This window comes from Mastacembelus armatus, chromosome 10, assembly GCF_900324485.2.
Source record: "Mastacembelus armatus chromosome 10, fMasArm1.2, whole genome shotgun sequence".
Lineage (NCBI taxonomy): Eukaryota > Metazoa > Chordata > Actinopteri > Synbranchiformes > Mastacembelidae > Mastacembelus > Mastacembelus armatus.
The window spans coordinates 14,732,177-14,749,970 of record NC_046642.1 but is presented as its reverse complement, the minus strand read 5'-3'; the positions used below and the strand labels follow the sequence as shown (position 1 = coordinate 14,749,970).

At 37.8% G+C, this 17,794-nt stretch overlaps 3 protein-coding genes across 4 annotated transcripts; 1 reads left to right on the top strand and 2 right to left on the bottom strand.

Annotated features, from left to right (window-relative positions):
- Nucleotides 1-1,342: 1,342 nt before the first annotated feature.
- gdf9 (growth differentiation factor 9) lies at nt 1,343-4,233 on the bottom strand. Its single transcript, XM_026331002.1, has 3 exons — nt 4,228-4,233; nt 3,352-3,805; nt 1,343-2,274 (listed from the first exon to the last, which is right to left on the bottom strand). The coding sequence occupies exons 1-3, from the start codon at nt 4,231-4,233 to the stop codon at nt 1,343-1,345; spliced, it is 1,392 nt and encodes a 463-aa protein (XP_026186787.1).
- Nucleotides 4,234-7,609: 3,376 nt separating this feature from the next.
- Nucleotides 7,610-8,970, bottom strand: sowahab (sosondowah ankyrin repeat domain family member Ab). Its single transcript, XM_026331001.1, has one exon. It carries the CDS (start codon nt 8,960-8,962, stop codon nt 7,610-7,612), a length of 1,353 nt encoding a protein of 450 aa, XP_026186786.1. The 5' UTR covers nt 8,963-8,970.
- An 891-nt stretch (nt 8,971-9,861) lies between these two features.
- On the top strand, nt 9,862-17,794 carry LOC113144259 (septin-8-A-like). Of its 2 annotated transcripts, none has more exons than XM_026330161.1 (10): nt 9,862-9,983; nt 11,333-11,447; nt 11,592-11,787; nt 12,298-12,484; nt 12,565-12,726; nt 13,020-13,116; nt 13,334-13,502; nt 14,357-14,489; nt 14,583-14,773; nt 17,499-17,794. In XM_026330161.1, the coding sequence occupies exons 1-10, from the start codon at nt 9,954-9,956 to the stop codon at nt 17,551-17,553; spliced, it is 1,335 nt and encodes a 444-aa protein (XP_026185946.1). In that variant the 5' UTR covers nt 9,862-9,953; the 3' UTR covers nt 17,554-17,794. The 2 variants fall into 2 exon arrangements, with proteins under 2 accessions (XP_026185946.1, XP_026185947.1); XM_026330162.1 differs by having other exon boundaries at nt 9,971-9,983; nt 11,333-11,443.

The following is a 17,794-nucleotide window of genomic DNA, read 5'->3' as shown; positions in this document are numbered from 1 at the left end:
TCCTGTAAAGTTACTAGTTATTTTTATGTTGAGTTTATATTAAATGTAATTATTAAATTTTAAACCAGTGGCTTTCTGACCCCATAAATAAGAGTTTGAGCTCCTTGTGATTCAAATGTGTTATTTTAAGAAGGCTTTACAAACAATGAATTTTTGTTGCAGAAGGATGTTTTCTCTTTGTTCAAATGACACAGATTAATTAAATAGTCACATCGGCTAAGTTTTGTGCAAAAATAAGTGCTTTACATTTAATATTTTCAGTACATATAGCTTATGATATTCTTTGAATTATGTAGGATGATTTTTAATGCAAGACTTAGTTGTAACTGAGTATTTCTACATTGTTGTATTTGTACTTCTAAAATAAAGCACATCTTCCACTATTGCAAGTATCAGATAACCTCATTACCACTCAGTTCTCTGATGTGGTCTTATTGAAAGCAGAATGTGCATGTGGCATACTGTGTATCTGATTATGCCATTTAGACTGAACACTGCTCTATTCAGACAAAGATAACATTTATGCCTGCTTTTTTTTTTTTATTTTCCAACTTTTTCAGAGAACATCTCTACATGTTTACATTCTTTTCGATATCTCTATACTGAGCACAGACACACTGAATTCATTCAATTTGCATAAATAGATATGACATGAAGTTAGTCACATTCAACCAGTACAAAGTATGCAGTCAATTCATACGTATGCAGTCACTCAGTGACTAAAGGTAATAAATACACACAGAAACCTTGACAACTTTCAAACTGGACATTAGGAAGACAACTGCCGTTCAGACAGCTGTCTGTAATCCCCAGGAATAAAACGATATGTAAAAGGTTTGATAAGAGTTTGTGATAGCTTTTTCATCTTTTATCCAGAACAGGGCTACTTAAAATTTGGCAATTGTGTTAAATTAAAGAAAAATGACAGACCCCCACCCAAAATAAGTTAACAAAAAAAAACAAAAACAAAAAACTTAAAAAAAAAAAAAAAAAAATCATACATCACACATTTTCTCCTTCAAGTGTGTCAGACTATATGGTTAACAAGTCGAAGAACAGGATGCATTTGCACCTCTTATCACGCCTTAACAAAAACGAAATAAACGTCACATTTTTCATTAGGATAAAATATTTTTTAAGTAAACACACCTGCTCCAGATCATGCACAACAATTTTATGAATTCATTAAATCACAGAGCCTGGTCAGAATATGCGAAACCTGAATTATGAGGAGATACTCAGAGTCCACCTATGATGACTGTTGATGACTGGTGATATTCTCTTCAGCCAGTAAAAAGAAGGAAAAAAAGAAAGAAAAAGCAGACAAGTGTTGGTAGCTGCCTTAGCGACAAGTGCACCTGGTGGCAATCATGTCTTCAAACTCCTTGTAAACATAGGAGCCGTCCTCTTCAAAGATCATGACGCTCAGGGGGCTGTAATGGGAGGGAATACAGGACGGCCTGGGCACAGAGGAGTCAAGCTTCTCATAGATGATGTTCTGCACCATGGTGTGGACAGGAGAACCATAGATGAAGCCCATGGTCCTTGGGCAGATACCTCTGCAGTACCTGGGGTTGTACTTTGGTGGAAAAACAATCCAGTGATCCAGTTTGAGTTGGCTGAATCGCACCCTAAAATCATATAAGGCACAGTCACTTGTTGGAAACTCAGAGCTTGAAAGAAGCTCAGGCAGGTGGATACCCAGGCTGTTATCACCTCTTTTGCTCTTTGAAGATTCCCTCTTCCATCTTCTCTTGCGCCCAAATCTCCTCTCTGGTTTGAACACAATCTGCTTGTGAAAAGTGCTGGCTGAAGTGGATGGCCTTTGGCCTGCTTTGGCACTGACTACTGAACCCTGATAGGCAATTTTGCTGGTATCATTGAGATAGAGAAGCAAAGGAGGGGACTTTAGAGTGAACTTCAGCGGTCCTTTATGCACATCTCCTCTGGGTCTTTGTTCCTCTGGGCAGGTGATGTTGATGAGCAGGTGTATATTCTTCTTCTGAAAGAAGAAGAGAGGCTGGAGAAACGAGGTGACGTCAACCTCCACCCAGTTCCCCCCGCTCGTTCCATCAGCACCAGCTGTGAAATTTACAGCATGGTGGACCCCAGGACACTGGTTTGACTGCTCCTGCGCCTTGATACTCAGGGAACACACAGAGTTCCCAGGTGCTCTGTGGTCGTGATCAAAATTATACAGCAGGGCCGACTTCAGAAGCTCCTCTTTCTTTCTGACTTGGTGAAGGCTGTAAGAAAGATCCTGCGTAAAACTTTCTGAAGGAGAAAATGAGAAAACATTAGGTGTCACAGTTCTGCACAATGTCACTCTCATAAAATCCATGGGACCAATATTAATCCAAATATTGATACATCGGAATACAAACATGTCCATGTTTCACATATGCAGGTTTAAGTGCATAACGTTGCTTATATGTTTTGACTATATAGTCATTCAGTCTTAAGATCCATTTCAAGGGAATGAGTCCATTATGAGATTGCATATTTTCTCCTCTAACCAATCAGATTTTTCTTTCTATGCAATCTAATCTCAAGAACACATAAAAACGAATCATTTAATACCAAATGCCTCTACTTCAACTGCCAATTTTGCAATCAGTGTTGTAATCTTTCTGAAAGAACATTTAAAATGAAATCTTGAAAAAAAGTAAATTAACATGGATGTTGAGCTAAATCATCAGTAACACCAGTTATTTGGCTATTTAGATGACACTGCTGCTGAGATATGAACTGCCCTGATGGAACAATATTGCAGATTTATTATATACCCAAAGTCCTCAACTGCACTACAGTGCCAGAAAAATACCCCATTGCTCCACGGTTTCTTTCTTTCTTTCGTTCTTTGATTTGAGGAAATGTAGAACTTTTATTTGCTCCCTTTTGACAGTTAAAATAACTAGGCTCTCCAAACCACATTTGGACATAAGGATCCTATTCAAAACAGAGCAGTGTCATTAGCTTGTAGAAGCATGTTTTGTTGATATTCTTTTCACTGGGAATATTTCCAAATTTACAAAATATGAAATTAATATTACAAGAAACAAAACATTCAACACAGAGTAAACAGAGTAGGTAATAATCCAGAATTCCCCTGCTTTGGAAAAGTGACTACTTGGCCTAGTTAGTTCATCTTTGTTCATATGGTGCTATAACCTAAGGGGGAAAAACATCAGGCCTTATGCAACTTTTTATTAATGACCTTATGTTTTGTGCAAACATCCGTGGGTGTCATTTTATGGTAAACTTTAGGTAGAAAGCCAGTTTAACGTATTATGCCATTCAGGCTTGTTGCTGTTACATGCATCACGTTGTATATAAGGTAAACTTGCTTACCTTCATTATGTGCAAGACATTCATCTTGTGGCTTGATCAGTCGGACTGTGTTGTAGATTTTACTTCCGTCCACACTCCTCTGCACTCTGGACGACCTCTTGTAAACCTCCGTCAGATATTTCATGTACCTGTGCTCGGGTTTCATCTTTTTCTTCAGGCCTGGGTTCCACCTCGACCCTCCGTGCTCTGACAGAGCTTTGAGCAGCGGGGAGAAGATGCTGCCATAAGAGTAGGTAAGGTCGTCCAGGGTGTGCAGCACATTGGAGGCGGTCGGAGACGATCTAACCAGCGGGCAGCTGCAGGTGACCAGCAGCAGTAAGATAACCGTGCGAAAATAACGAAGGGCAGCTGACATCAGCATTGGGTTTTCCAATATAAACAATGAAACCGGTGAAAACTTATAGAGGCTCTCCACTGAGAGCTCGAGGTCAACAGGACCACGCACGTGCCGCCGCTGTTCAACACGCGCAGGTGTTGGCAATCAACGCTGCCTCTCATATTACTTTCTCAGGTAGGCTAGAGCCAGGCATCAACACAGCTTTTAATACATGTTCAGCCATGAGAACAGCAATAGGCCTTTTTTTAAATGACAGCACAGTTAAGCTGAATTAAGCAATATTGTCTTTGCACCCTGATTCCTATCAACCAGAAAAAACATGCCATTCATCATATTAAAATTAAAACTAAGAGTGAAACACATAATAAAAAAAATAGTTTAGTAGATTAACACATATTTTCTTTACAAAAATGATCTTTTCGTGGCATAGATGCACGGTAGACTTCAAAAATAAGGGACTTATGATATAAATTGTGCTTTTATTTTGACAGGTCTTCCAAACTTCCGTCAAAGTTGAGAGTAGTTTTGACTCTATTTACCTTCATACCGCTGGAAAAGAGTTGAAGTTCTCGTTAAAACACCCACCGTTGTAACTATAAAGGATTTCTTGTGTTAGCTGTTGAATTTAACTTTAAGACTTGTCAGCTGACAATTTGAGGGTGTAAAAGCAAAGTTAGCTTGGTAGTTTCCACGAGCAACAATTAGCTAAATTTAGCTAGGTACATTAGCGGTACGTTAGCTAACTTAGCTAATGCTTCAGGTTGTTAAAGTAAGTTAACGTTACCATTATATCTCAGTGAACTGCAGTGAAATTAAGAATAGAAAATGTAATTGGTTTAAGGCCTTTTAGAGTAAACCAGCTCAGGTAGAAGTTAGATAATGTTATCTAGATTTGATCAAACTATAGTAACAGGTCTAAATCACGTTAACTAGGGTTAATATTACACTTTAATCAAAGCTGCCATATATTTTTAGCTATGTGTACAATATTTGGGATTTTAGGTATTTTAGGTCAGTTTCATTGTTAAGAAAATCAAATGTGTGTATTGCTAATAACTTTTACTTGTTCTAGGGTAACAGGTAATGATTTCCCACAGAAATCATGTATGTTGAACAATAGGTAAGCTAACATATGTTTCACTTTAACTAATAAGGAACAGTAAATAATAACTCTGTTATGTTTACTCTGAGAATAAGTACAAAATCAAGTGTAGCTCCTGTATTTTAGCTAAATTTAGCTAAAGCTACTGTCCAGTAGAAGACAGAAAGTACTGTTATGACCCTGGGTCATTATTAATGTTGCTGTGATGTGATTGTTGTTAGCTCTCTCTCCTCCCCTGGTTCTTCGTGTGTGAGTGAGAGAAAAAAGGAGTGGGCGTGGAGTTATAGGTGGATCCATGGGGTTGGCCCATTTGAACTAAATTGCTGTTCCAGGATTGGTCCAGTCCTTCCCTGAAGACTATAAAAGCACCATCTGACTGCAGCCTGTGAGCTCTTCTCCATCTCTGCCACTCCTAATGGAACCAGCACTCTTTGTTGTGAAAGTCTGTGTACTTGTAAGAAGCCTATTGATGTGTGGAACAAATTATGGTTTTTGAGAGTTGTAACCTTAGAGAAAGGACATTGTGAATTTAGTTGCAGTGTAAATATTGAGCACCAGGTAGCATTTATTAGGAGTGAGAAGCCCAGTTATCTTTATTTTTGTTTTCTCCTGTTTTTGGTTAGGAGTTCAGGGTAGAATACCTGTCTTTTCGTTGGTTTTTGTTTGGTCAGGTAAGTTTAGAGTTGCATTAGAGTTTTGGTTTGTTATTTTGGGCATTGATTGTTAGTAATATTATTGACTATTTTTAGCAAAATAAATTGCTACCTTTACTTTGAAATCGGTGTGCTGCTGGATCTGTTTGAGAGTGGGAAAGCGTGGAGAAAGCAAAAATCATGTTATGTCCAGGTTTCCCCTAGGCCGGGCGTAACAGTACCTAATTATAACATTTACCCTAAAACAAGCAGGAGCAGCTTTATGTGCAGAACATCACATCATCACTAAAGTAAACAACTTTGTGGTTTTATGTTTAGTATGTTGTGGTTTTCACTTATGAACTACAAGAACAAGCAGAACCTTTAACACTAAATGTTTTTTAGTCCATATTACACATTATATTTTATAAACTGTGCTTTTAAACATTGGGGTTTCTCCGCAGTTGCCTCTCACCAAACAAAAAATTGAAACTCCAATGAAAATTTTAGCATGCCTTGCCCTCTGCTGGCCTAAAATGTAAATTGTAAATAAAAAGACATGTCTGTCATCTAAAATAAATTCATAAATGAAATGGCTCATTTAGAAGAAATTACTCAAAAGGAACAAATAATAAATTGACAGAAATTATGCCGTTTGATTTTGTCAGCTGAAGCGTTGCTCATGTTGTGTGGCAAAGCATTAACTACTGGAAAATACTTGTAACTGCTGGGTATGCTGTTCCCACAGTGGTAGTTTTACTGTAAAGATTGTGCTGCCTTATTTTGTTTTGAAACATCACACCAGAAAAGGTCAGTGTACTCTCCTTTGTCCTCAATGAGGTTATCAGTACAGTTTTTTGCACAGTGGCTATTGGAAAACATTACCATTGATTCGCTTGTGATTAGCTGTTGATTGCATTCTATGGGTTTTAACTATTTTGGTGACCTTATTGCTTTCCTTTGATAACATCCACAGGACAATTTTTAAAATTAGGTTTCAGTTCTGCTACTTTTGAAGTTGTAAAAATAGCAAAGTTTTGCTAGTGCCAAGAACACTTTCATGTTTTGCAGTGCTGCATTGGAGTCTGAGCTCTAAATCATATACGTCAACAAAAATATTAACTAAAAGGTTTATTTCTTACTGCAATCGTTAGTAGATCAGAAAGTTAAATACTTTAGTACTTTATTGTTGGAGACACTTTGAAGTTTGAAAATTTTGAACCATAAAAAAAGGGAAACCTTTTTGTGATACATTTCCTTTTATAATCATTTATTTTTAGATTAGTTGCAGTGCGAGCTAAATCAGTGCAGTTTACAATGACAACTAGCTGCTATGATTGCAGCCTGGATCATTATGCAAGTAACGTCTTTTCCACATGACAATACAAAGGATATTGTTCTGGCACTGGTTTGCTTATGGCTTCATTGTTTGAGCTCAAACTCTTTTCATGTTGTTGGGGATTGCTTTGTTTTTTTTTTCTGGGTCAGATTAGGATAGAAACAGTGTTAGTGTTTCCCTGCATTTATGAACTGGAAAAGGAATTTAATTGACTCATCCATGATGGCATGAATATTAAACATTGTGAACTTAGGTTTTGTTCTTTACCATGTTCATTGTGTTAAAAGATTATAATGCTCACTAATTGTTACAACCACCCTGCTTTGCAGAACTGCCACCGTTACTGGAGTTGAGAGGTAGTTTTTGAAGAACTTTAGCTGGTTTCATGCTGATGATCACAAAATGTCATAAACTGTTTTCTATAGATGTGGTCTGTTTATCATAAACTGAAATCATGAATCAAGAGTTAAAGATTTTTACACATTTTGTATTGAAAATATATACAATTGAGATATATATCACAGACCCTTTATATAATTATTAAAATAACTTATACTGGTGCAAAAGAACAACTGTAGTTAATACATAGCATTCAGCTAAAGAAGAAAAGTATATCAAATAATTTAAAATAAATCATACAGTTTATAAATACTTGATCTAACAGTGATACTTAATACAGGACAGCCAGAGCCTAAGGACTGAGAGACTTGACATAAGCCATTTACAATATAAGCTGTAAGTGTAGCTGTGCTAATACAGTATTTCTTCTTTACCAATGTAACATTGTCCATCTCACAGCTTTTAGTGTGATAGTCATTCTCACCAGTGATGAGCAAATTTAGTTGTTTTTAATTTTTTTTCCCCATGTGAGGCTGGAACAGTCTGCTAATAGTGTTAAAGCCCCTGGACTGTTCTCGGTATTCTTCATCTCCTGCCTTCCCCCTGTACTTGATCTGCTGCAGTCCTCCCAGAAGTGCTCTGATCTCAGCAGAGACTTCATTACCCACATAGTGCAAGGCCTTCTTGCCATCATTATCTCTTTCATTAATATTGGCTCCATACCCTTGCACAAGTAAAACCATTACCTCAGTATGGCCGTGTATGGCTGCGATGTGCAAAGGTGTGTATCCCCCGTGTGCTTTGCTGTTGATGTTCATGTAAGTGCCTCGTTTCCGGGAGATTTCTATGAGCTTATGCATCATCTGACTGTTGCCGTCCTTCGCAGCCCAGTGCAGGGCTGTAAACCCCGACATGAAGTCTCTCTTCTGTGCTAAGCGAGTGTCCTGCAACAACAAAGCATAGACCTGTCCCCACCTCCCAGCAGCGCACTCCACCAGCCACTCATGAGCTAATGGCTCCAGAGGCACACACTCCGAGCACTTGGCATCATCTGCATGTCTTGTAGTCTTGTTCTGTGGCCTCAGCTGGGTAAGACCTGGGAGTTGCACATCCTCTGTTTGTCTGGTTTTCCGACATTGCGTGCCACTCAATAATACATCCCTACAAACTGCTAAATTATAGTTCAGAGTTGGCACCGACTGTGCAGAAACCTCAGCTGGCAGCTTGACTACTTTGTCTGAAGTTTTGTGTTGGGCATGTGACACACCCTGAGCTGCTGGTGGTGCTGAGTCTCTCGGCGGGGATTTTACTGCGATGACAGCGAACACAGCGCCAGACTTCCCCCCTCTGCTCGCCTGATCTCCGGAGATGTTCAGGACTTTAACAGTGGTCGTGTCCGCACTAGTGTTGTGTGATAACGCCCTCATGTTTTCCACACTCCTCTCTGGAAAATGCTTGGCATCGGTATATTTGACATTCATATTCAGTGAATAGCTCATATTATTGTTCTCAATGTCTGAATAAATCATCCTGAGTGACTCGGCCCGATCAGATGTGCTCGAAAAGCTCGTGTTTGGGCTTGGGAAGGTGTCCTCCATCTGCGTTTTCTGCGAGGCATCGTGCGCCTCCTCTTTAACAAAGTCCTGATACCTTTTCTTCACCACTACAAACTTTACCTCGTCGATCTGTTTGACCACAGCGACGCTGTTCACCAGCTTCTTGAAAAGGTCCCTATTGTGCTGCTTTTCCGCGGGATCACTGCAGTTGATATGACTCCTGAAATTGTTCAGCAGCTCCGAGTTTTTAACTTTGCCTCCGTGCTCCAGTAAAAAAGACAATATAGATTCTTGGGTCAGAGCCATTTCGTCCTGCCGAGGTTCAGTATGTAAACATATAGCAGATCTATGGCAGATCTATGGCAGATAGCTTACAGAAAACCAGAGGGATAATCTCCTCGCTGCCCGTGCTTCGCTCCGTTGTCCTCCCCCAACCTGCTGCTTCCGGCGCCTCTCCAAATAAATTCACCCTTTTTTTTTATTAAATGGCAGCAGGGGCAGTGCAGACTGCATCAAAACCAAACACTAAAAAAATTATATAAGAAATATAATTGGGTGGTTATTAGCCTTAACAAAACAACTTACTGTAATTATCTTAGTCATATAATAACACTAGCTTTATATTTAATGTACGTAATTTTGATTTATAGTAATGTTACAACTGTTGGTTTGCTATTGGTTGAAATCATCCGAAGTAAAAGACAGTAGAGGTAAAAATAGCAAAATGATGATCTTCAAATATCACCAGCAACCAAATGCAGCAGAATATAGTCTAGTTAGTATAATGACTTTCACCGCAATCAGACGGTTCAGAAAGCTCCGTTGTCACCGGGTTGCCAGCAGGCTGCCGTCCAGCTGCTGAATGAAATTGAACCCACTTAGGTGAAATCAAATTTTTTTTATTGCCGGTGCTGTCGGAACCAAGACGTGTGAAAACCTTGGGGCACAGAAAGTGTCTATTAATATAATGTATTCCTCGATTTAAAAAAAAAAAATGCTGAAACTGGTTTAAAAGACAAACTGTTGCACAATCCTATTATAATATTTCTATGACAGGTTGCCATTTGCCGAGAGGTCATCTGCAAACCCACTTATCTAAATTATTCCTTAAATAAAGCCCCATGACGCTTAGAATAAAGTAGCTATGATGAAGCGGGGCTGGTAGGAGTTGATGTAATGTCGCCCTCCAGCACAGAGGGGGTGTTGCCTCCAAGTGGCCATATTGAAAGGAGTGTGAGCCTGTCCCTATGTGATGTGGCTGAAGACAGATAATTCCTGCACATAGCCACTTCTGACGATGGCGGCCAATGACATGGATGTTTTCGCAGTAAGTACAACGATCTACTGTCTTCGGGTACTGACCTATAATTTGCTGCCTTCAGATAATAGATGGGAATGTAACCAGCTACGTGCAGGTGCGGGTGGAAGTAAAAGCAAGGTGATGAGAATGGGATTTGTGTCGATAATGCAGTAACATCGTCACGGTGATGAAAAAGCTTATTTGTAATGAATCGGGATGTGGAGTTTCAGATATGGCCGATTCCGCATGAAGTGATGCTGTCGATTCGTTTTGACGAACAGTCTGTGGACATATGGAGGAAAGCGTACTTCAGCATCCCAGCATGAAACAGCACGAAGCTTGTGCATCAACACTAGTTTACCATGTCAGCGCCTCTGACAGGTGTCCACGCAATGTCTACGCATTTAAATGAAACAGAGCAGGAGACAGTAAAATACTAAGAGGATAAACATAAGAAGCATCCTCTTCAAGTGGTAGATCCTCAAGATGCATCATCTCATTGCTCAGCGAAAATTTAAGTATATATCAGCCCAACGTGTAATTTGTGACAATGTGTTAATTTAAAAGCCATCATACATACCTGTCAATTAGTTTAATGTTTACAAGTTGCATTGCAAATGATGTAAGACTTTAGATTAAGGTAGTGTGTGTTTGTGTAACTGTGATGGGGGCTTTGGGTGCCAGGCCAGCCAGCAGCTTGGATGTCCTCCCACCCTGGGAAATAACATTTAGATAAAGAGCTCTTTGTGTGTGTGTGTGAGAGTGAGTGAAGAGAGAGGGACAGAAACTGATGATTGTTGTATTGAACACATCCTGATCCTCATGTTGAGCCTTTTGCAAGATGCCAGTATCCCAGGGCGGATTTGGTATAGAAGGAATAAACCACATCCAAGTGTATACAGCCGGGCAAAATACATTCTTTAGCGTCACATTAACATGGGAAGTGCAGAAAGCTTGATGGTTGGAAAAACTGTGCAGTGAGTTTCAAGCAGTGGTGAACTGATTCTAAGCTCTATCCCAAGATGGTCAATTTAAGCGTCACACCAGTGCTGTGACACAGACTGTCTTAACATTTTTTTTTGTGTGTCATTTCATATTTCAGCATCTTTAAAAAGACAATTTGTGATATCCAGACAGAACCTATCTGTGGGTCGGAGAGTTCAGTGTGTTAGTGGAAGAGGGATACTTCATGTGCAAAGAATGCTTTTAGGCTTGAAGGATTGTGGAGGATTGTCAGGCAGAAAGACATTCTTTTTAACCCTCTTTATTTTATTGATTTTTTTTAATGGCATAAGTTGAATATGTTGAAATATTCCTGGAATACAACTAACTTATTCTGATAGAGTCTTTGTTCTGCCTGTTTCCAAATACCTCAGAATGAAGAAAAGCGAAACTTGGAGCTCGGAGGCCATGTGGGCTTTGACAGTCTTCCAGATCAGCTGGTTAGCAAATCAGTTGCACAGGGATTCTGCTTTAACATCCTCTGCGTAGGTATGTCTGAACACATTACAGTTCATAATTGAAGTATGAACACTATCAATGAAATGTGCATTCTTTTTGAATTTGGAAAGGTTTTGCGTCATTTAGTTTGTCCTTCATCTCCTTTCAACGTGTGTCTTTGTTTGTGTTTCTCAGGTGAAACAGGAATAGGAAAATCAACATTAATGAACACTCTTTTCAATACAATATTTGAAAATGACGAAGCCAGCCACTATGAGAGTGAGGTACATCTACGCCCTCAAACATATGATCTTCAGGAGAGCAATGTCAACCTGAAGCTGACCGTTGTGCACACTGTAGGGTTTGGAGACCAGATCAACAAAGAAGAGAGGTAGTAATTCTTTCAGATGTTTATTTTTTAGTTAGAGTGAGCAGTATCCAAGGTAAAAAATTAGGAGTGTGCATTAATAATGAAAGAAAAAAATGCAATGTTTGTTAAATGAAATATAAAAATGATCACTCTCTCAGCTTTTTAAAAATTCACTATGCTGGCAATAAAAAATGTTCTTGGTAAAATTAGCACCATCTTTTTCCTCTCTTGCAGTGGTACTAGGTATAGATCTGAGAAAGAGATCTGGCCTGGTGTTGGCATGTGAATCAGATGGGAAGAAAGAAAATGAGAGTGACTGGTAGAACAAATGCAATAGACACTTGAATGCTTAAACAGCAGGAAGTTTATAAAGCTGTGATTCTTGGCTGTAACACTCTTGAGTTGCAGAGTTTGTAACCAGGATATCAACATGACTCTTAAACAATAGGGAAAGTAATGTGAATTTTCATGTTCATGCATTTTCAAGATAAGCTAATGATGCTTATAATTTGTGTATTTTTTTCTGTGCAGCTATAAACCCATTCTTGAGTATATTGATACCCAGTTTGAAAAGTACCTTGAGGAGGAGCTAAAAATAAAGCGGTCCCTGTTTAACTACCACGACACAAGAATCCACATCTGCCTGTATTTCATTGCTCCTACTGGACACTCCTTAAAGTCCCTGGATCTAGTCACAATGAAGAAATTGGACAGCAAGGTGACAGAAGGATTTGTGTATTTCAGCAATTGATTTTACATGTTTTTTCGTCTATCAATCATAAAGGTTTTTCCATCCAGGTGAACATCATCCCTGTTATTGCAAAAGCAGACACAGTATCTAAGAGTGAACTGGACAAATTAAAGATCAAGATTATGAGCGAGCTGGTCAGCAATGGAGTGCAGATTTACCAGTTTCCTACAGAAGATGAGGCTGTCGCAGAGATCAACTCCTCCATGAATGTGAGTTTTAGGAACACACTGACATATAATACATACTCTGTGTTTTGTACCTGATTGTTGTTTTATTGCGTAGAAATAATATTTTGTCAGCCAGATACTATTTTATGATTTATTTTGCAGAAAACCATGGAAATTTTGTAGAAATAACTGAAGTAGCACAATATAAGCCACAGTTTGAATTCTTTGACATACAGTATATGAGAAGCATGTTGTAATAGCAGGAGGAAATCTTGAATATGAGATTTGTAGGAATACTTACAATATTGTAACAGTGTCCATATGCTGTGTTACAGACCCATCTTCCCTTTGCTGTGGTTGGAAGTGTAGAAGATGTTAAAGTAGGAAATAAGATGGTGAAAGCAAGACTGTACCCATGGGGATCGGTACAGGGTGAGTCCACTGAATTGATTTGACAAGATTCATGATGGTCTGCCAGATAGTAGAGGTGTTCAGCCTGAAACATGCTGTCGAGCTAATATTAGTTTTCAGTTTGACTATTAACATACAACACCGCAAATATCTGTTTTTATAAGCACAGAGTAGCCGTTTAAAAGTTTTCAGTGAGCAAAATGATCAAGCTTCTCTTTTTTTTTTTTTTTTCTCCCAGTGGAAAATGAAAACCACTGTGATTTTGTGAAGCTGAGAGAGATGCTACTGCGTGTTAACATGGAGGATCTCCGTGAGCAAACACATGCTCGACACTATGAACTCTACCGTCGCTGCAAGCTGGAAGAGATGGGCTTCAAGGACACAGACCCGGACAGCCAGTCGTTCAGGTGAAAATCAGGATAGCAGTGAAGAAATACATCTGGCCAGTTTACTTCAGTGGAGCATCCAAATCTAAAATTGTGTTGATGAAGGACACATTGATACAGCACCTTTAAATTCATGTTTATATGATTTGGTGATATGTGAATAAAATCACCCCATCTGGCTCAGATTAACAAATTTTCTTCCAGGGAAAGAGTTTAATTGCTATTACAAATATACTCAGTGATGCTAATAGTGGAAAATATTGATAGTGTGACCTAATGACCTTTTTTAGATAATGGACGGATGGATATTTTTAGGATATGTAACATAAACTCTTCTCAGATTTCATCATTAGTACTAGTTGTGTCAGATCGGATTAACTATAATTGTACATAACTTCAACCATACTTTATATGACCTCTTTTACTTTTCCATCTAAATGGCTCATATGTTTGTGATCCACCTAGTAAATATTTATGTTACAACCAAACTAGTTTGAATTTAAGAAAATCTCAGGGAAACAGTTCATGATGCTAATTCTGCCCATACATGGCTTTAGACTAAGCTAAACATTATTTTTAAGAAGAGGAAAAAGAAGAAGAGTACTTTATTAATCCCCAAGGGGAAATCCAATTGTTACAGCAGTTATTCTAATTTAAAGTTGTTACATTTAATAGTATTTAAATTGTATTAATTAATAGTTACTTAATTAAGTAAGTAAGTAATTAATTTGGATGAAGAAAAGTAATAAAGTAATTAATTTTGTGTGTGTGTGTGTGTGTGCGCGTGTGTGTTATTTGTTTATTTATATTTATTAATATTTATTTATACATATATACACTTTTTTTTTTTTTTTTTTTTTAACGTTGATCTTTAGCCTCCAGGAGACATACGAGGCCAAGAGGAAGGAGTTCATTTTGGAGCTGCAGCGCAAGGAGGAAGAAATGAGGCAAATGTTTGTCAACAAAGTAAAGGAGACAGAAGCAGAACTGAAAGAAAAGGAAAAAGAGGTGAGGACTGACATCATCTTGAAGTAACTATCTGCTGAGCTTACACCATTTATTTGGTTTGTCTCACATTCTTCTCTGGCACGTCATCTCTAGCTTCATGAGAGGTTTGAGCAGCTCAAGCGGATGCACCAGGATGAAAAAAAGAATTTGGAGGAGAAAAGACGAGAACTAGAGGAGGAGATGAATGCCTTCAACAGGAGAAAGGTTGCAGCTGAGACACTGATGGGACAGGCTCTCCAAGGCTGCTCACAACAGCCATTCAAGAAGGACAAAGACAAGAAGAAGTAAGTCCACTTTTCGGTATACATTTGATTTGCGTTGTTGCTCATTGGGTTAGTTTATGATTCAACATTGTCAGAGCAGATATTCATGGTGCCAAATTACAAAAATACTGAGATCTATCAAGCTAATCAAAGGTAAATGGTTAATGTCACATATACTGTATATACATAGGCCATAGACATGTATTTCTAAGCCAGTCTATGTGGAGTTCTTTGGACATAGGGGGAGGAGTATAACATGATTAATGACATAGCGTTATCTTCCCAGAAGCCATATTGGCACAGAAACTGATACAGGGACAGATCCAGACACTGTGCCCAGACACAGTAGGCAGGGTCACAACTTGCATGACACAGCTTGATTGCTCTGTCTCTGTGGTTGACCTGCCAGACTGTATCTCAGGTGGGGCCACCCTTCTGTTTACATTCGACTTACTGATGCTCGCACAGTAATACTCGGGGATCCTACATAGAACTGTAATTATCTCTGCAGGTAGGAACTTTATATGTCAGAGTTGAGCATGCATGCTCAAAATATACCAGTATGAAGCTAGAACTACTCTTGAAAATGTACTATCACAAACTCTTTCATTGCATAGTAAAATGCAATATAATATGAAAACATAAAAGCAGGGCTCCTCCAAATATTTCACTAGTAATGAGACATTTTACTAGCTTTAACAGTCTTTATAGTGTAGGTGAAACTATTAAAGGTAACAGAGGAATTATGCCAATGTTATGGCACATTGAGCACAAGATGTGATTTTTACTCAGGGTCTGTCTCAATCTATCTCAATATATATATAAGATAATATAATATAATATTATATATATATATATATATATATATAATATAATATAATATAATATATATCTATCTCAGTGATCCTTTTAGCTATAATGTACACCTCAGTTTTAGACCTATCACTTAATGCCACCATTACACTACACTAAATATGTGTATAGGAAAGAAAGACATTTTTCTCTTTCATCTACCCTATAGACTTGTCAAAAATGTAAGTGTAAGTAACTTTTGATTTTAATTGTAATGTTGCCTTTTTTCATTTTAACAACACATTTGTGTAGCAGCTGGGCAAATGTTTGACGAGGTTTTCGGGCGTTAAGTTACAATTTTAGGTTGTCTGCAGAATATACATTTACATGCCTCTCACTCTTATTACATTAGAAGTACAGTGTTTTGTAGCAGTGCAGATCTTCACTACCTCTCCAGACAGCAAAAGTGACAGAAAAAGTCAAGATACTTTTTGGTAATACAGTCATGGTCCATTAGCCATGCTCCAGACATCGTGTGAATGTTATTTGACTTGTATAAAATGACATTAAAGACAGTTCGAACTCTATGTGATCATACTGAGAAACATCGTTGCAAATTCAGTTTTATTCTTATTTCAGTCCAGCTATAAATATGGCCTAAATCTGATTTGGAGCAATTGATTTTCTTATGTTTTTTTTTTTGTTTTTTTTTTTAACAACTTGATTTATATGTTACCGTAAATGTCAAAAACACAAGTTGGGCAGCATAGATGGCATAAAGTATTGGCAATGGAAGTGGATGTTTAAGAAAGTCAAAACCCAAACACTGTTGCATTCCCATTTCATTAATTTATTCATTTGATTTCTACCATACTCCAAACCCTTCATTTGTATGTGTGTGTGTGTGTGTGTGTGTGTGTGTGTGTGTGTGTGTGTGTGTGTGTGTTTGTTTTATGTTTTCTCATTTTTTTCCTCTTTTAGTTGATTTGTGGATCAGGCATCCAGGGAAACCAGGAATGTATCTGTCAACAGCATGGAAAAAAGAGACTGACATATCTGACATTACTTGCTGTGACACTATGCACATATGCTAGCCTGACTAATGTGTTGGATATTGGTCACTGTTACCTTATGGATAAAAAAAAAGGTAGTTTTGGAGAGTGTATTTAATTTGCTCCTAATGTTAACTCTGCTAGACACACAATGACAAACCCAGGGACTGTTGGCTAGTGTTATGAATGTGTGTCAAGTCTTTCTGAGAAGATACAGGACTTAACAGGAGTCAGTCACTAAATAAATAACTGAACTGATAATTATGAGTTTGAATTAACATGGAGAAAGCATCTGTGTGTATTTATAATATACTGAACATGTAAGCATTTACATGTTAAATGATGTCCAGTAGGGATACAGAATGGCTAAAAATCTATCTAAAATATTTTTGTTTTGTTGTTGGTATTTTGCTAAGATAATGTAATTGTCTGAGCACCATTCTATGCAAAGTTAAAAAGAAAATAATAAAATAATTCAAATTAGCAAAGATTTGACCTTCATTTACACACAAATAAAAAAAGACAGTAAAAACAAAATAGAACAGTACTTTATCTGTAGGTCAGCTGAACCCATTCCTGTCCTGTAATTTCTGCAGGACTTACCATCACTTCCATCATCTGTATGATTCAAAGCATTTCATATTGCATCCATTGTCATCATTTTATAGCCAAACATGGTTTTCTGATATTTTGGTTTAACAGCATTGCTTCTGTAAAAGTGTTACTTCATTCAAGTTTCAGTTTTGCTTTTGCTTCTGTCAGTGGCAAATAACAGGATAAATAACAAGATGCTTGTCATTTGAACTAATCACTATTAGTACATATCTTGAGGCTTGTCTATTGATCTTAATTTAGAATTGATTGTTCAGATAAATGACATGTTTTTTCTTTCCTTTTGATAGCTTCTTTAGTCTTCCATCTGCGTGTTCCTTAACCTCAGGAAGGAATTTGAATTAGAAGACTTTCTACTACATCAAAAGATCACACACTAACAATCAAGTGTATTATTTTTACAGTGTGAAATAACTATTTTCTAGAAATGCACTTAAGATCCCTGAAAGTTAGTCAGCCTTAAGTCTTCCATGCCTACTAAATTTCTTCAAGCTCTTTAGCGTGGTCTCTGCATGGCTCCTAACCTTCATTCCTGAAAGTATTAAAAGATCATTGCCAAAATTTCAGTTTTTGTACTAAGTGTGCT